Here is a 16,882-nt window from a genome sequence, read left to right as displayed (position 1 = left end):
AATAATAGCAACTGTCACTTGAACCAGAAACAAGGGTTGTGTTTCATGTAATTCTGCTTTCTTAGTATGGTAATGTGTGGTTTAACTGCTTCCTCCTTTACTCAGGTGCTCATTAGCGCTCTTGATGACTCAAGATGGAGGAACAGTTAGAGACCAGTTTGGAATTTTGACCCACCAATGGAGCTGGTATTCAAAACAACAAATTCTGCAGTCACTAGAATTTCAGGTATGGAACCACCCACAAATGTCCTTGGGCCAGGAGAACCACAAAAGACTGGTTCGCATGATCTGAACAGCTTCTGTTCCTGCTTGATCCATTGCTATGTTCAGGATAAAAATGGGACAGGTCACCCAGCTTTAAGACCTAAAGCCTACAGAGATGTAGTGACATAAGTACCATAGTAGAATTTGAGGACCGTCCTCCCATGAAGGCTACCAACTCTGAGTTGTGAGTGGGGAGAAAAAAGAGGGCCTATGCCCTCTTCCTTGCTCCCATCTATTAGAAACCCAGCTTGAGGAAGCAAATGTCTCAGGCTCCAGTGCACACTTGTGTTAACTCTCATCACAATGGGAGAGGAAGCCTTGGGGCACCACACTGTGGGCCAAATGAGTAGGATGGCTTCCTGCACTTTTTACAACTGTTTTGAATGTAGAATGATATGGCAGTGGGTGGGACACAGTCAACATGTTTATTTGCAGTATTTGCAGACCACTTTTGCCATGCAAATTCAACATGGTTTGACTAGATAGTTCAGTGCATGGGACCTAAATGCACAGCTGGCAGGGTGGGGTGGGGGGAACTGCTGCACTTGTAGTGTAATATTTAGCTTGGTCTTAATTCTTCAGTAAGCCCCATCTATGGAGGCCAAACTAGACATTACACTAAAGCCATAACTACCATGAAAAGCAGTGAATGGACATGCTCCTTCTCTGTAACTCCTGGGAGAACTGTGTCATAGTCTGATGCCATGACTTACTAGAGTTCCCCATCTCTGCTCCACATCATTGGTTTCCAATGGGAAGGAGAGGGCAGACAGAGCAATGCAGAATAATATGATGTCAGGAAACAGAGGATAATTATATTATATGAGGGGAGGGGGATTTAAAGGGATGGTTTCCATTTGGGCAGCAGCACCACATTTAGTGCAATGGCTAGTTTGATTCTAACTAATGAAGCCTGAAATGCGATGGCACAACAAGGGAGAGATGAAGAACTACTTCATATAGAGGGTAAAGACTGCAAAAATGCACATGTACACATTGGGTTTCTCCCCAATGGGAGACCCAAAGCAACTTAAAAATAATTCTCCCTTCCTCCATTTTACCTAGGCTTGCCAGTCCCCAGGTTCAGCAGGGGACCCCCTGGCTTTTCAGGCTCCTCCCCACTGCCAGTCAGCTGGCCAGCAGGGAAAAGCCCCACCCCACCTCAACAGCCACCATGTGGCCTTAAACCTCAGCTGGCTTAGAAAATGCTTGCAACTGTTTGTGTTTTGGAACATGTGTGTGTGCCTTTAAATCTCAGCAGCAGGAAAGCAGGGGGTAAGGTGAGCAGGCAGAGCCACAAATGTGTGAAGCTGTGACAAAGGCAGAGAGCAGAGTCCCTTTGTTTTGCATTCACTTCAGACGTCGTTTCTATAGTAAAATGGATCGGAAAGAGTTAGATAAAACCTGATTATGGGATGTTCTCCTTTCCTGTTCATGACTGAAGAAGATGGCTGAAATACAGCAAATGGTTACATGCAGCAGCTCTCATGAGTAAGTTGTCCCAGTGAGATCACAAAAGTGTGTGCTTGCAAACTCTGTTTATTTTGGCTGCTTTGTGAGTGTGTGTGTGTCCCTTAAAAAAGCCATGCTTGGAAATGCTTCCAAAGCCTGACAAGGGGACTTGTGGGGATATATCAAATTTCACTTTCATTCAATGCAACTGCCAGGGTAGGCAAAAAAAGGGGATGAGGAAATGAAGACTGTATTCAGGAGAACTGCACTGCGGTATTTTTATTTATTTGTTTTAGGGAATGTGAAAGTCTCCAGGCTCCAGCCTCAAAGTTCCCAGATATTTCCTGAGTCAGACCTGGCAACCCTAATTTTATCCTCAGAATTATCCCATGAGGCTAAGAGAAAAAGACAGGCTCAGGGTGTCCCAATGAGATTCCATAGCTCAGTGGGGATTTGAACCTGGGTCTCCCAGATCCTAGCCCAATACTATAACTACTATACCATGCTGGCTAGATATAAGGATTAGGTACAGAGGAACAGAGGAACAGAACCAATGGTTTAGACTGGGAAAGCATAGTGCAGCTACTTCCCTGACATTTCTTGAAACTGCCTATTTCATCTTAATCTCAAATGCTCCCTTGGCCAGCATCTGATGTGAAGCCTAACCTATGTACAACCTCCATCTGAAATGCGGGTAAACACTGCACATGACTGTAACCTACACATGTGCCATTTGTGTTCCAAGTAAGGGAATCTTTACATATGGAAAAGAAGGCCAGTTGAAAATGCAAGTTAATTATTTTGTTTGTTTGTTCCTTAGATAAATGAACAGGTAAAACTAAAGGTTCTTAGTCTACAGTCCATGACTCTGAGTTTTACTTCTCACAATGAAACCATCACTGTCTCTGTGTCAAGCACTACATGTCCACATGAATCCAAGACTGAAAAACGGGTAAGAAGAATAGAAATAATTTTGATCTTGGCTACGTAACACAAGGAGAATGGAATCTTCGAAAATTGCTTGTCTTTTGAAGTACTACTCTGGCACCTTCTACATACAACTTCCCTCCCCAATTTCAGTGATTTATTTGTTTGCTTGCACTCAATATCATTATCATTCCAATGGCTTTCAGCCGAAGCAAAACCCACCTACCCCTTTGCTCTGGCTCAAATGGAAAACAGTGGTATGGCTATGGGCAGATATTTGTGTGGATGTTTGGCCTTCAGCCCATCCAGGGAGAGGGCTAAGACGAGCTAAGTTCTGCCTTCAAAATGACAGAGCTAAGCACCCTTTCCCTCCTCCTCCAGCCTTATATGAGCTTTTTAATTCAACAGCTGAGCCTCATGTTAAAGGAGAAGCAGGAAAGCAAGAATTTCCTGGCCATGGAGGGCGTAAGGTGTTCATTGTTTCAGCACTTCTGCAGTGAATGTTCATATAACCTGCATGTGAGTGTGCACATGCTGTTTGTAGGAAAAAGCCAACACGTGTTTATCTAACAAATGAAACAAGGGACCAGTATGTAGACTAATGTGGGGGTTCAATCACACTTGCTGTACATGTGATGACTGTAAAGTGAGAATGCATTAGGGTTGCCAAGTCCAATTCAAGGAATATCTGGGAACTTTGGGGGTGGAGCCAGGAGACTTTGGGGGTGGAGCCAGGAGCAATGGTGTGACAAGCATAATTGAACTTCAAGGGAGTTCTGGTCATCACATTGAAAGGGACTGCACACCTTTTAAAATGCCTTCCTTCCATAGGAAATAATGAAGGATAGAGGCACCTTCTTTTGGGGCTCAATCATTTTGAAAATTGGGGGGTATTTTGGGGAGAGGCACTGGATGCTATGCTGCAAATTTGGTGCTTCTATCTCCAAAAACAGCCCCCCCAGAGCCCCAGATACTCACGGATCAATTCTCCATTATTTCCTATGAGAATATGTCTCCATAGGGAATAATAGAGTTCCCTCCACTCCCCCCGCTTTCTTTCTCTCACACACACGCTTAACTGTCTCTGGTACCTCCACAATGAGGTCTGGAAAGTACAGGGGCTACGCTGCTCTCTTTTACATACATACTCACTTGCTCTGGAACGAAAGCAAAACAAACGGGGAGGCTGCGTTCTGATGAAGTTTGCTGTTGCTGAGCCTTCCCCATGAAGTACTTCCTGCTCCAATTTAAAGGCACACACACATTTTAAAACCAGACCTTTTTGCAGGTCCTGCTGGAGCTCTAGAGGTACATGGTGGCTGTGGGGGAGGGGAAGTTTGTAAAACCGGAGGACCCCCTGCTGGGACCTGGGGATTGGGAAGCCTACAATGCATGTATAAAGAACAATCAAATGTACACTGTACACAGAGGCTGTGATCACACATGCTAAATAATGCAGTTTCAATCCACTTTCTAACTGGATTTTACTGTGTGAACTGGCAAAATTCAGTTGGAAAGTGCACTGAAAGTGGATTGAAACTGCATTTAGCATGTGTGAACTCCATCTGAGTGTACATGCATAATTTACAAATAGAGGTATTAGGGAAGTGGGAAATAGCGCCAGGAACATCACTGTTACTGTCAAATTATGTCAAATTGTTTTTGGATAATGTTGATTTTAAAGTCTTGTATATTTATTGTATTGTATATTTTATGGATGTTGTTAGCCGCCCTGAGCCTGCTTGGGCGGGGAGGGCAAGATATAAATAAAATTTTATTATTATTATTATTATTAAGTGGAGGCAACAGTGAGCATCACAGAGATGGACCTGGCTTTAGAGTACAAATGTTTGTTTACCAGGGTTGCCAAACTCCAAGTGAGGCTTGCTGGATTTCTAGGCCTGGCCTGGGAGAGAGCAGGAGATCATGGAAGGCATCAACATGGGCAGGGGGTGGCTATCAGCTAGGGCTGCCAATCCCCAGGTGGGGGCAGGGGATCTCCCGGTTTGGAGGCCCTCCCCCTGCTTCAGGGTCATCAGAAAGCAGGGAGGGATGTCTGCTGGGCACTTCATTATTCCCTATGGAGACCGATTCCCATAGGGTATAATGGTGAATTGATCTGCTAGTATCTGGGGCTTCCGGGGGGGGGCGCTGTTTTTTTTGAGGCAGAGGCACCAAATTTGCAGCACAGCATCCGATGCCTCTCCCCAGAATACCCTCCCAGTTTCAAAAGGATTGGAGCAGGGGGTCCAATTCCATGACCCCTGAAAGAAGGTGCCCCAATCCTTCATTATTTCCAGTGGAGGGAAGGCATTTAAAAGGAGTGTGGTCCCTTTCAATGCGATGGCCAGATCAATGAAGCTTGTCACAGGCTTGCTCCTGGCTCCACCCCCAAAGTCTCCTGGCTCCACCCCCAAAATCTCCAGATATTTCTTGAATTGGACTTGGCAACCCTACTGTCAGCAACTGTGTAACATCACTCCTGGGAAAAACTGGAAGTGATATCATGCCTCACTAGGGATCCCAGAAGTGATATCATGCTGTTGTCCCAACAACCATTCTTCAACATTTTTCTCCCCTACTGCCCCTCAGAGTGATGGTGGGAAACAGGATATGGGGGATCTGGAATTACCACTGATCTCCTGATGACAGAGATCGGTTTCCCAGGAGGAAATGGCTGTTTTGGAGGGTGGATTCTATGGCATTACACTCCACTGAGATCTCTCCCCTTGCTAAACTCCACCCTCTGAGCTCAGCTCCTAAATATCTGGGTCGTTGGAGACCCTATTAACTTATGACACAGGTAATGATGTGGTAGTGACCCTTTTCCTATAGGGAAAAGCAGATATATGGAGATATGCCGCAACACATAGTGGGATGTCCCATCACAATGGCCCAGACTGCAACAGTAAACTTAGCATTGCTTTGTGCTGCATAGAAGTTGGAAGGGAGTCATTTGCAGGGCTTTTTTGTACCAGGAACTCCTTTGCATATTAGGCTACACCTCCCTGATGTAACCAATCCTCCTGGAGCTTACAGGGCTCTTAGTATAGGGCCTGCTGTAAGCTCCAGGAGGATTGACTACATCATGGGGGTGTAGCCTAATATGCAAAGGAATTCCTGCTACAAAAATAAAAAAGCCCTGGTCATTTGCATTGATTGTGTTGATTATGACTAAGGCTCTTGACTGTGCAGGATCCTGTTCTACAACAGCAGTATTGCATGATAGCTGCCTTATCTAGATTGCCTCCAGCTTCAGGATGGTTGGGGAAAGAGGATCTTCAAAACTCTCAGTCAGGATGCTGAAATAAGGGCAGACAATAAAAGTAATAGTGCAACCCTTTAAAAAGTCACTTGGCTTAGAATGATGTAGCATTGCCGAGGATTTCACCATGAGCCTTTTCTGTGTCTTCCAGTACTTGAACAGAGCATTGCTTAAAGCCTTGTGCATTACAATATTGTGCCCTTTAGCTAACACAGCCCCCTAGCCTGGTTTTATACTTATCAGAAAAAGCAAACTCTGCTATAAAGGCTAGCTGACAAATCATACCTCTATCTCTCTCTCCTTCGCTGGAGGAGGAAAAAAAAGCCCCACAGTGTTCCATACTGGGCTGTTTTTCCAATTGCTTCCCTAGAGATCCATTGACCTTTGAAGAGTAACCCCCAGGAACTACACTGAAACTGACATTAAAGGGAACCTCTTTTTGTTAAGAGCCTATTTCCAGGTCTTTTCCTAAATATTTATATTGTGTATGCACTTTTGTGGAATGACAGTGTTTCCATTAAAATGCTTTATTACCCCACAGGCTGCTCTTGTAGGCTGGCTGAATGACATATTTTCCAGCCACTTGGTGTTAATTGGGCCATTTTTTAGATTAAGAATTCACTATTGTCCCAGGTGGCCTCTTCTCCCCCCTGCCCCCACTTTTTAAAATACAGAACACGTACACCCACATATAAATAATATAAAAATACTCATTGCAATTGTACAAAAATAAAGGTGTAGGTGTAAATGTTAAGGAAATAAAAATATATAGAAAACTACATAGATATTTTCTGGTATATTGTAAATTTGTAGTGCATTAAGGCGAATAACTGCACACTTAAAAAATGTACAGTCAACTGTGTGTCTTCTTATCAAACACAAGGGTCCTATATTCACCACTAGGGTTCCCAGCCTCCTGTTGGGGGCAGCAGTTCCCCTGGTTTTAGGGTCCCCAACCTACCAGCACAGAGCTTACTCCCAATGAACTCCATCGTGCTTGGTATGCCTGGCATGATGACATCATCAGGAAGTGACAGCATCACACCAGGCATGTTAAATGGGGGCACTTTAGCAGTCTGGGTAAAAATTCTATGGCACCATAGAGTTTTAATGCAACTTTCTAGAGAGACCCTGTGTGATGTGCCTGGTGCAGTGATGTCACTTCCAGGTGATGTCATTGTGCCGTGTGAGCCACTGGGAGCCAGGTATAACCTGGCAACCCTATTCATCACACCATTTCTAGTAGACAGAATTGTCTTATTTCGGTAGCTTCAAAGTATCCTGTTAATTTTTTTAAAAGACTGTAACTATTGTATTCATGCTGGGTCAGACAATGGATGTTAGGGTTGCCAAACTTCAGTGGGGCCTGGAGATCTCCTGGAATTCCAGCTTATCTCTTGACTCCACAGATTAATTGCTCTGAAGAAAATGGCTGCTTTGAATGGTGAACTCCATGGCATTACACCCAACTGAGGTCCATCTTCTCCGCAAACCATGCTCCAAGCTGTATCCCCCAAACTAACCTAGAGTTGGCAACTATATATCTAGTCTGGCTTTCTGATCCAAACTGTGGCCACTCTTCAGGAGAGCCTCAGAAATGGGCCAAACTAAACAACCATCCCCATTCTAAACAGTGAGTACCCAGCCAGTAACTGCTTTAAACTGTGCCGTGGGGGCTGGCTTCTGATTGGGACTACTGTGGCACAGGGAGCATGGTGGGATGTTGTTTTTCCCCTGCACCATTTTTCTGAACTGGCATGGCTTGTGGGGAAGACAAAATTCCTGCTTCCCACCATGGTACAGAGGTCCTCCTGACTAGAATTGACTCTCCTCCCACAGTACAGTTAAAGGAGTTCCTGGCTGGGAACTCACTCTTCAAAATGGTGGCGCATCCCCAGGGTGAGCCTGGAGGTGCCTGCCTTGTCTAATTTGGCCCAGTATCTTCAAGTATTCAGAGCTATGATGCCTCTGCCTATGAATGTGCCACGTAGATATTATGACTGATAAGAGTCGATAAACCTATGCTTTATTAGTTTGTCTAATTCTTTTTAAAAACCAGTTAAATAGAGGCCATCACCAGGAAGATCCTACCTGTTTACCTCAGTGTGATATTGTATAGTACAAAATTCTCCTCAGTATGAATAGTAAGCAGAGGTTGTTTCCCATTATATCTTAGGACCAGCACTCAGCCATTCTCATTTTATTTATGTATTCAGTGAGTTCATTTATAGCCTGTCATTCTCCCTAATGAGAATCCAAAGAGACTTATTACCATTTTATCCTTACAACCCTTTATTTCCCAGTGTACAGGTTGAAAAATAGATCAGAAACAGAAATAATAATACTGTCCTGCCTTAAAAGGGTGTTGTAAAGCTGACTGAAATAATGGCTGCAAACTAAGCAAAATTTGAAGCCTTCTTCCAACCTAAGGTACCATTCTCTAAATTATACAATTCTTTCTCTAACATGAGAACCACTTAAGTTGGAGGAATACTCCTTACTAGGGTACCTTAGTAGGAACCCTGCCTCCAACCACCTTTTCCCACCACCACTTTGGCCATCAGCCTGATGGTGTGATGTCACTTCCAGGGAAAATGCAGATGTGATGTTAGTCCTCTCTAGGAACTGCCAGAAATTCTGTGATTTTTCCATACAATTTTTGGTGATTCCTAGACAGAACTGACATCACCGATGGTGGCCCACCTATGTCCCCACCCTGTCTTCTACTGGTTGCCAGGTTACCATGGTAATAAGCAGGAAGAACTTCAGCCTGTGGTAGGATACTGCCCAATGTATGCAATATACACTTGGAACACTTGGAATGTGCCATATAAATTGCTACTTTTAACCCTCAGACCAATACTGACATTCCTTAAGTCTGATTTCATTTATCCTTTTCCTTTTCTAAAGACCATTGCAAAGGCCAGTGAAACTGAGGATGAAGGTCAGTGGACTAGAATCATAGCTGACAGTAAGAGGAGGTTTGAGAGAATTGTGAAACAGTTTGCCAATGCTATTTTGCTGACTGCAGGTATAGTCATGAGTTTTGCTGCTCTTATAATGTCAACAATATACAAGATTTACTTTTTTCATGCAGGGTGGCTCTGACACACACAAATTCAGGGGGTGATAGGGTTGTCAGGTATCCATTGGGGGTGGGAGATCTTGTGTCTCCAGCTTCCATTGCTTGCCGCTGCTCTGGTGCCTAGCTGGAGAAAAATAAAGTTAAAAAATGCCATTGATGGGATAGCTTTACATCACTTCCAGGGAAAACTTGGAAGTGATGTCATGCTGCTCTAGGAATTGTCAGAAACTCTACAGTAAAACTCTATGGTAAAACTGAAAAACCCAGAAAGTGACACCAGTGTGCTATAGGAATCACTGTACCATCATCCATCCATCCATCCATCCATCCATCCATCCATCCATCCATCCATCCATCCATCCATCCATCCATCCATCCCTCTGAGGCAGGCTCAGGACTGATAACAACATAAATACAATAAAATGTCACAATAAATGCATAAAATTCTCCATATAACGGTCTATAGCTTACAATTTATAAAACTACAACACACTATTTTAAAAGGAGCCCCAGAGGAAGGAAGGCAGTTGGCAACTGCTATTCTTTTAAGGGCTCACAAGGCAGTAAGCGGTCCCTGTGGTGATCAGGTGCTAGACAGTGGGAGATACACTGTCTTGGAAGGGAAGCTGGAACAGTCCTGACCCTTCAGTGGGCAATTCCTTACAAAGGTCAGGTGGTGGCAGCAGGTTACCTGAGGGAGAAAGAAAAGCCTTTCCAGGTGTTGGGGAAACCTTGAAGGGCAGGGTAGAATAGGGGCTGCAGGCCAAAGCAGGCCCATTCAGCCACAGTGGCCACACTTGAGGAATAGATATATACTGTAGGTGCTTAATTGACAGGGTGGGGTGGGGTGGGACTGTGTTATAAGCCCATGCTACCAGTGGGTGCTGCTGTTGCACATCTGAGTGTTTCGGGGGGGGGGGTGATGGGGGTTCTATACTATTTCTAGTTGTGATTCTGTGTTTTGAAAGGAGTTGACTGTTTAACTGTCCTTAAGATCTGTGCTGAAGGCTGCGCAGTAGACCACTTGAAAACCTTTATTAAAATTGGTTTCCTTGAACAAACTTATTTCAATATTGTTCATGCTTCCTAATATATTTCAATTTTCTTTTTCTTTTTTCTTTGTGGAGTGGTATCCACCAACAAATGTACTTTAGGGTTAAGCTTATATGAAAATGTTTTTGAACCTAAGTACTGTATATTTAATGTAATATTGTATCCTTTCTTATATTAATAAATAAAAAAAATTGTCAATGCCCTGCATTGTTCTTTGTCTCAACCTGTCTAGCAAAACCAGAATAATTTTTATGGAACAGTAGGATCTACAGAATGAATTATGCAGATAGATCATGTTAGTCCACTCAGTTTGCATAATTTATACAAGTTTCAGACCTTTATTTTTTCTTGGTGCAGAATTAGGCATAGAATATACACTGCCTTGACTTGAATATATTTTAGTGCTGTATAATCAATACCCATGCAGGTCACACTGTAGCTGACAGTTTGCAGAATAATCCCTTTTCTTAGGAGAAAAGAGATTTCCAGTGAGCTGTTACTATTTTAGACGCAGACTCAGAATGAATTCTATGCAATAGAACAAAATAAAAGTCCAGTAGCACCTTTAAGACCAGCAAAGTTTTATTCAGAATGTAATGCACATGAAAGTTTACATTCTGAATAAAAAAATGAATGTCAGATATTTGAGAGAAAATAGATGAGGGAGGGAAAGGTGGAAAGAAAGCAACTTTAACACTTTTAAATTATTATTATCTGTTTATTTATATTCTGCCCATTCCCCCATTTGGGGGCTCAAGGCGGAGTACATCAAATAGAAATAAAATCACAATAAAATCATAATAAAATAAATTTCAACATTCAGTAAGTGCAACAGATGATTCAGCAAGATGATATAACATTAAATGTATTTTCCAAGCCACTGGCTGATTTGGCTTAAGAGAAGCAATTTAAAAAGACAAATGCCTTCTCCAAGCCAGCCAACAGGGTGGTGGGGGTTTCAAGAGCCACACAATATCTGTGAAAGAGCCACATGTGGCTCCCGAGCCTCCATTTGGCCACCCCTGGTTTAGCTCCTCCTACCATCCAGAGGTAAAGCAAAACTCTATACATACTCTATGCCTAGTAGGCATAAACTCTATGCCTAGTAGGGCAGGCAATAGAAGAAGGAACCAACAACTTCCTTAGTAAAGTTAGGCTGATCAATCAATTAATGCTTTTCAGCTGAGTTTTAAAAAAAAATTTAGTGCACTGATCCTCTGGATTTCTTTAATGCTTACTGGAGGGTGATTTGTGGTTGTCACTCAAAGGTTAAGAAGCCTAGAGTTAAGGGACATTCTGAAAGGAAATCAAAATCTTGGTTGTTAGGCATTTCTGTAGATGCCATTCCATAAAAAATTAAATTGGCAATTCATGCCTCATTTGTCTGGCAGGTATATGTTGTGTTGATTACCCACTTGGAGAAAGTTCAAAGCAAGTGAGGTTTAAGACAAGGGAGCCTTCACCTCAGGCCTGGGAGCGAAAGTTCCGAGAAGAAACTATTGCTCTTCCAGAAGCAGAAATGAAGCCAAGGCCCAAAATTCCCATGAGGCGGAGCACTGTCTATCACCGAACCCTCAAAGAAAAAATAAAGACCTCCTCACAGTGAGTGGGGGGGGGGGGGGTGGTGTGGGGGGGGAGGAGGAAAAAATTATAGTCAACTTTTCTGCAGCTGGTCCGGAGAAACAAGACTAATCCCTTGGTGAGAGGATTCTTATAAGATAAATACTGCAGTAGGTCAGATGTAAGTAGGAGACTTTAGAAGGAGGAATCTTTTAACAAACGTTACAAGAGTGATAAACCAAGCAGTTCTTTGACGATGGAGGGAGGCATATAGAACCAGTGGGGCTAGCGTTGTGATGAAGTGTTTGTTTGTAGTTCAGTGCACAAGTCAGAAGTTAAAAAAGACCCCCACAATTACAGTATGTCACAGAAGTGAGTACACCCCCTCACATTTTGTAAATATTTAAGTATATCTTTTCATGTGTCAACACTGAAGAAATGACACTTGGCTACAATGTAAAGTGGTGAGTCTACAGCTCGTATAACAGTGTAAATGTGCTGTCCACTCAAAATTACGCAACACACAGCCATTAATGTCTAAACTGCGGGCAACAAAAGTGAGTACACCCCTAAGTGATAATGTCCAAATGGGGCCCAAAGTGTCAATATTTTGTGTGGCCACCATTATTTCCCAGCACTGTCTTAACCCTCTTGGGCATAGAGTTCACCAGAGCGTCACAGGTTGCCACTGGAGTCCTCTTCTACTCCTCCATGACAACGTCGCGTAACAGGTGGATGTTAGAGACCTTGCGCACCTCCACCTTCCATTTCAGGATGCCCCATAGATGCTTAATAGGGTTAGGTCTGGAGACATGCTTGGCCAGTCCATCACCTTTACCCTCAGCTTCTTTAGCAAGGCAGTGGTAATTTTGGAGGTTTGTTTGGGGTCGTTATCATGTTGGAAGTCTGCCCTGCGGCCCGGTCTCCGAAGGGAGAGGATCATGTTCTGCTTCAGTATGTCACAGTACATGTTGGCATTCATGGTTCCCTCAATGAACTGTAGCTCCCCAGTGCCAGCAGCACTCATGGAGCCCCAGACCATGACATTGCTACAGAAGCTGAAGGGGTGGGGGACAGCCTGTCAGTGCTGAGACCGTACGCTGCACGCTGCATCAAATTGGTCTGCAGGGTTGTCGTCCCAGAAGGAAGCCTCTTCTAAAGATGATGCACAAGAAAGCCTGCAAACAGTTTGCTTCAGACAAGCAAACTAAGGATATGCATTTCTGGAACCATGTCCTGTGGTCCGATGAGACCAAGGTAAACTTATTTGGTTCAGATGTTGTCAAGCATGTATGGCGGCAACCAGGTGAGGAGTACAAAGGCAAGTGTGTCTTGCCTAAAGCCAAGCATGGTGGTGGGAATGTCATGGTATAGGGCTGTATGAGTGTTGCCGGTACTGGGGAGCTACAGTTCATTGAGGGAACCATGAATGCCAACATGTACTGTGACATACCGAAGCAGAGCATAATCCCCTCCTTTCAGCGATTGGGCCGCAGGGCAGTATTCCAACATGATAATGACCCCAAATACACCTCCAAAACGACCACTGTCTTGCTAAAGAAGCTGAGGGTAAAGGTGATGGACTGGCCAAGCATGTCTCCAGACCTAACCCTATTAAGCATCTGTGGGGCATCCTGAAACGGAAGGTGGAGGTGCGCAAGGTCTCTAACATCCACCAGCTACGTGATGTCGTCATGGAGGAGTGGAAGAGGACTCCAGTGGCAACCTGTGAAGCTTTGGTGACCTCTATGCCCAAGAGGGTTAAGACAGTGCTGGAAAATAATGGTGACCACACAAAATATTGATGCTTTGGGCCCCATTTGGACATTATCACTTAGGGTTGTACTCACTTTTGTTGCCAGCAGTTTAGACATTAATGGCTATGTGTTGCATAATTTTGAGGAGACAGCACATGTACACTGTTATACAAGCTGTAGACTCACTGCTCAACATTGTAGCCAAGTGTCATGTCCTCAGTGCTGTCAGATGAAAAGATATACTTAAATATTTACAAAATGTGAGGGGGTGTACTCACTTCTGTGACATACTGTATATGTCTCATTTTTATCCCACTCTTCTGTTGAAGAGCATTTTGTCCACAAGGCTTGCATGGGTCCTGGCAATGACTTTTTGATAGCAGGCAGGAAAGCCATATTGTGTTTACAGTTTGTAGGATACAAGCATTTGCCAACCATCAGGGCTTTTTTTCTAGCAGGAACTCTTTTGCATATTAGGCTACATCCTCCTGATATAGCCAATCCTCCAAGAGGTTACAGGGCTCTTAGTACAGGGCCTAATGTAAGCTCTTGGAGGACTGACTACATCAGGAGGGTGTAGCCTAATATGCAAAGGAGTTCCTGCTACAAAAAAGCCCTCCCAACCATATAATTAAAGACACATGGCTTGCATTTGGGGAGGGGCCATGGCTCAGTGGTAGAGCATCTGCTTGGCATGCAAAAGGTCTCAGGTTCAGTCCTCCAGTTAAAAGGACTGTACAGAAGGTGATGTGAAAAACTCAGGCCTGTGACCCTGGAGAGCTGCTGCCAGTCTGAGTAGACAAAACTGACTTTAAAGGATAAAGGGTCTGATTCAATATAAAGCAGCGTCATGGGTGTGTTCATATTTATTTGGCTTTCCATTTTCTCTTTCCCCCTCTCAAATATACGCTTCCCAGAGACAAAGCAGAAGCAGGTGGTGAAACACAACTTCAAAGTCCCTGGGCAACTTCTCCTGCAGACTGTCCAATAGTGCTGCGCAAAATAATGGCCAAAGAAGAAGATATTGTAGGTTGCAAGTGTGTTGTGAAAATCCCATCAATCACAGACTTGGAATTTGAAAAGTTTGTCGCTGCCCCGAGAGATCGTCATCAGATCCTTGTGATATGCGTGCTGTCATCCAAAACCCAGTCCTATTCTCCATTCTTTGAGTGGTCTTTAGAAAAGATATATATAGAGATGCAGCATGGTCGAGCCTCCCCTTGCATTCAGGTAAGCTTAATCTGGCATTCAGAACTGCAGTATCAGGGTGGGGCCATGGCTCAGTGGTAGAGCAACCGCTTTACATGAGGAAGGTCTCAAGTTCAGTCCTCAGCATCTCCAATGAAAAGGATCAGGTAACAGGTGAATTGAAACATCTCGATCCAAGATCCTGGAGAGCCATAGCGTGAATGGCACATAGGTTTTTCCTCAGAGCTCACTCATTCTTGCCTGGTTGATAACTGTTGCTATTCTATGTGATGGCATAAGTGCTGTCCACAAACCATGTTCAGTAAGATCAGAGCTGCATGAATATACACCTATGGGCTGAATCCTGCAGATCTGTTCCATGAGCAGAGGTGCTTTTCTCTGGCAGAAAGAGTCTGTCTCTGGTGTAAGAAAGTCTTCCAAGTATCCTTCTGACAGAGGAAAGCAACTAAACGTGTGGACTGAATGTGTGCAATCCCAGCCCCATGTTTACACTGCAATTTGATATCTGATGCAGAATTCAGGATGCTGCCAGTGTCCTTCATTTTAAAAAGTTTCCAGATCATATGGACACTAAGAATGAGAGAAGCATGTGAACAGATATGGGGGTGGGGTGGAATGGGGAAGGAAGAGTGGAAAGATAGGCAAAGCCTTCTGGTCATGGATGGAGCTTTCTGTTCTCTGTGTATATCACCTGCCCCTCCTCTAGAAACTGACTAAGTTATGGAATGTAAACCAATATATGCTTCTTTAGACCTATCATGTATTTACTCAGGTGCAGCTGCAGGAATATAATAGCCAAAAGCTGCTGGCTATTATGTTCTTGCATAAGAAAATATCCTGCTAGCACACACTTGGGACTCTCCTTGCTGTCCCCCAGACCCCTGGCTGTGGCCCTCGCCCCAGGAACAGCCAGCTCCACAACCCAACCACCTGGGAAGGGAGCCATCTGGGAGGTAGCTGAGGAGCAACAGCTGGTCATGGAGGTGGCCGGGCCCTGTGAAGCTGGCAGGGCCAACCCCACCCTGAAGAAACCCTGCACCAGGCCCTGGGAGTGTGCAGAGTGACACCTGCCCCCCCAAAAGCCTGGAAGAGCCGAGAAGGCCAAGTTGAGCCCCAGGAACCCAGTGGGGCTCATGGCCAGCATCGCCGCTCCTAGACAGCAAGGGAAGGAGCCTGCCGCAAAGCAGTAGAGAACGCCCAACTACAGGGGGACAGGTCCAGCCCACATGGCTGCCAGGAGCCGACGCTGGGTATCCTGGCTTAAAAAGGGGGCGGAGCCTAGCAGACTGACCAGTGGGGGAGCAGGGCAGGAAATAAAAGGAGGAGGCAGCCAAAGCAAGGAGGCAATGTGGAGAGTTGATGGAGCAACATGCTGGCAAGAGGCTGAGGACCTGAGAAAGAAGCAGACAAGGTGAGAGGGCAACCTGGAAGAAGCTGATGAGGGTGACATCAACCCAGCCTTCCCACCCAGTCTGAGACCCCCTGGCTGCCTCCCAAACAAGGGACAGTCAAGAGAGGGCAATGGCCGCCCGAGGGGTAAAAACCGCAAGCTGATTAGTGCACATGTAGACTTCACAAAAAAAGGCAAAGAGCCAGAGTTCAGTCATTTCTTGTTGTTGTCAAGTCACAGCTGGCATATGACAAAAAGCAATCCAAAAAGGTGCACAAACACTCAAAGAAACAAGGATGTGAGAGAGCAGAGCTAGTGGAAACAGCAGTGACAAGTGGAGGAAGGAGAGTGAGGGGGTGGTAGCAAAGGGAAGAGGGAAGCTGGAGGGGTGGGACCTCAGACAAGTACAATGCCATACACTCCACCCTCCAAACCAGCCATTTCCTCCTGGGGAATCATTGTTGCTGGCACCCTGAGCCTGCTTCGGTGGGAAGGGCAGGATATAAATGGAATTAACTAACTAAATAAAAAAAATTACCAGGTGGGGGCTGGAGAGCATTCAGAATTACAACTGCTCTCCAAATGGCAAAGATCAGCTCCCCTGGAGAAAATTAAGCCAAAAATCACCGGAATTTATTTTTACACAAAGAGTGTATATGCAACCTACATTTATCAAAATACATGTGTAGCAATAGTCATCATTAGTAACTTGTTATTCGCTCATATTACTTAATTCAACAAATGCTCATAATACATGATTCAACAAACGTGACTGGACATAGAGTTCCGTTCACTCCCCCAATGAATGAAATGAGTGGATAACAAGTTACTAATGATGGCTATTGCTACACATATTTTGAAAAATGTAGGTTGCATATACACTCTTTGTGTAAAAGACGAGATGGAAAGCTGAAGTCAGA

At 44.4% G+C, this 16,882-nt stretch overlaps 1 protein-coding gene across 1 annotated transcript in view; it reads left to right on the top strand.

The window, feature by feature from the left end:
• C5H3orf20 (chromosome 5 C3orf20 homolog) overlaps window positions 1-16,882 on the top strand; it is a 103,928-nt gene that overhangs the window by 32,782 nt on the left and 54,264 nt on the right. The window contains exons 8-12 of the mRNA XM_060237641.1: window positions 106-226; window positions 2,537-2,668; window positions 8,819-8,939; window positions 11,438-11,648; window positions 14,281-14,593. Of these exons, the coding sequence (XP_060093624.1) occupies window positions 106-226; window positions 2,537-2,668; window positions 8,819-8,939; window positions 11,438-11,648; window positions 14,281-14,593 (898 nt within the window). The remainder of the gene's footprint in view (window positions 1-105; window positions 227-2,536; window positions 2,669-8,818; window positions 8,940-11,437; window positions 11,649-14,280; window positions 14,594-16,882) is intronic.

The sequence above is a fragment of the Heteronotia binoei genome, chromosome 5 (assembly GCF_032191835.1).
Source record: "Heteronotia binoei isolate CCM8104 ecotype False Entrance Well chromosome 5, APGP_CSIRO_Hbin_v1, whole genome shotgun sequence".
NCBI classification, from domain to species: domain Eukaryota; kingdom Metazoa; phylum Chordata; class Lepidosauria; order Squamata; family Gekkonidae; genus Heteronotia; species Heteronotia binoei.
Note: the sequence above shows the minus strand (reverse complement) of the source record. Positions and strands in the feature narration are given on the sequence as shown.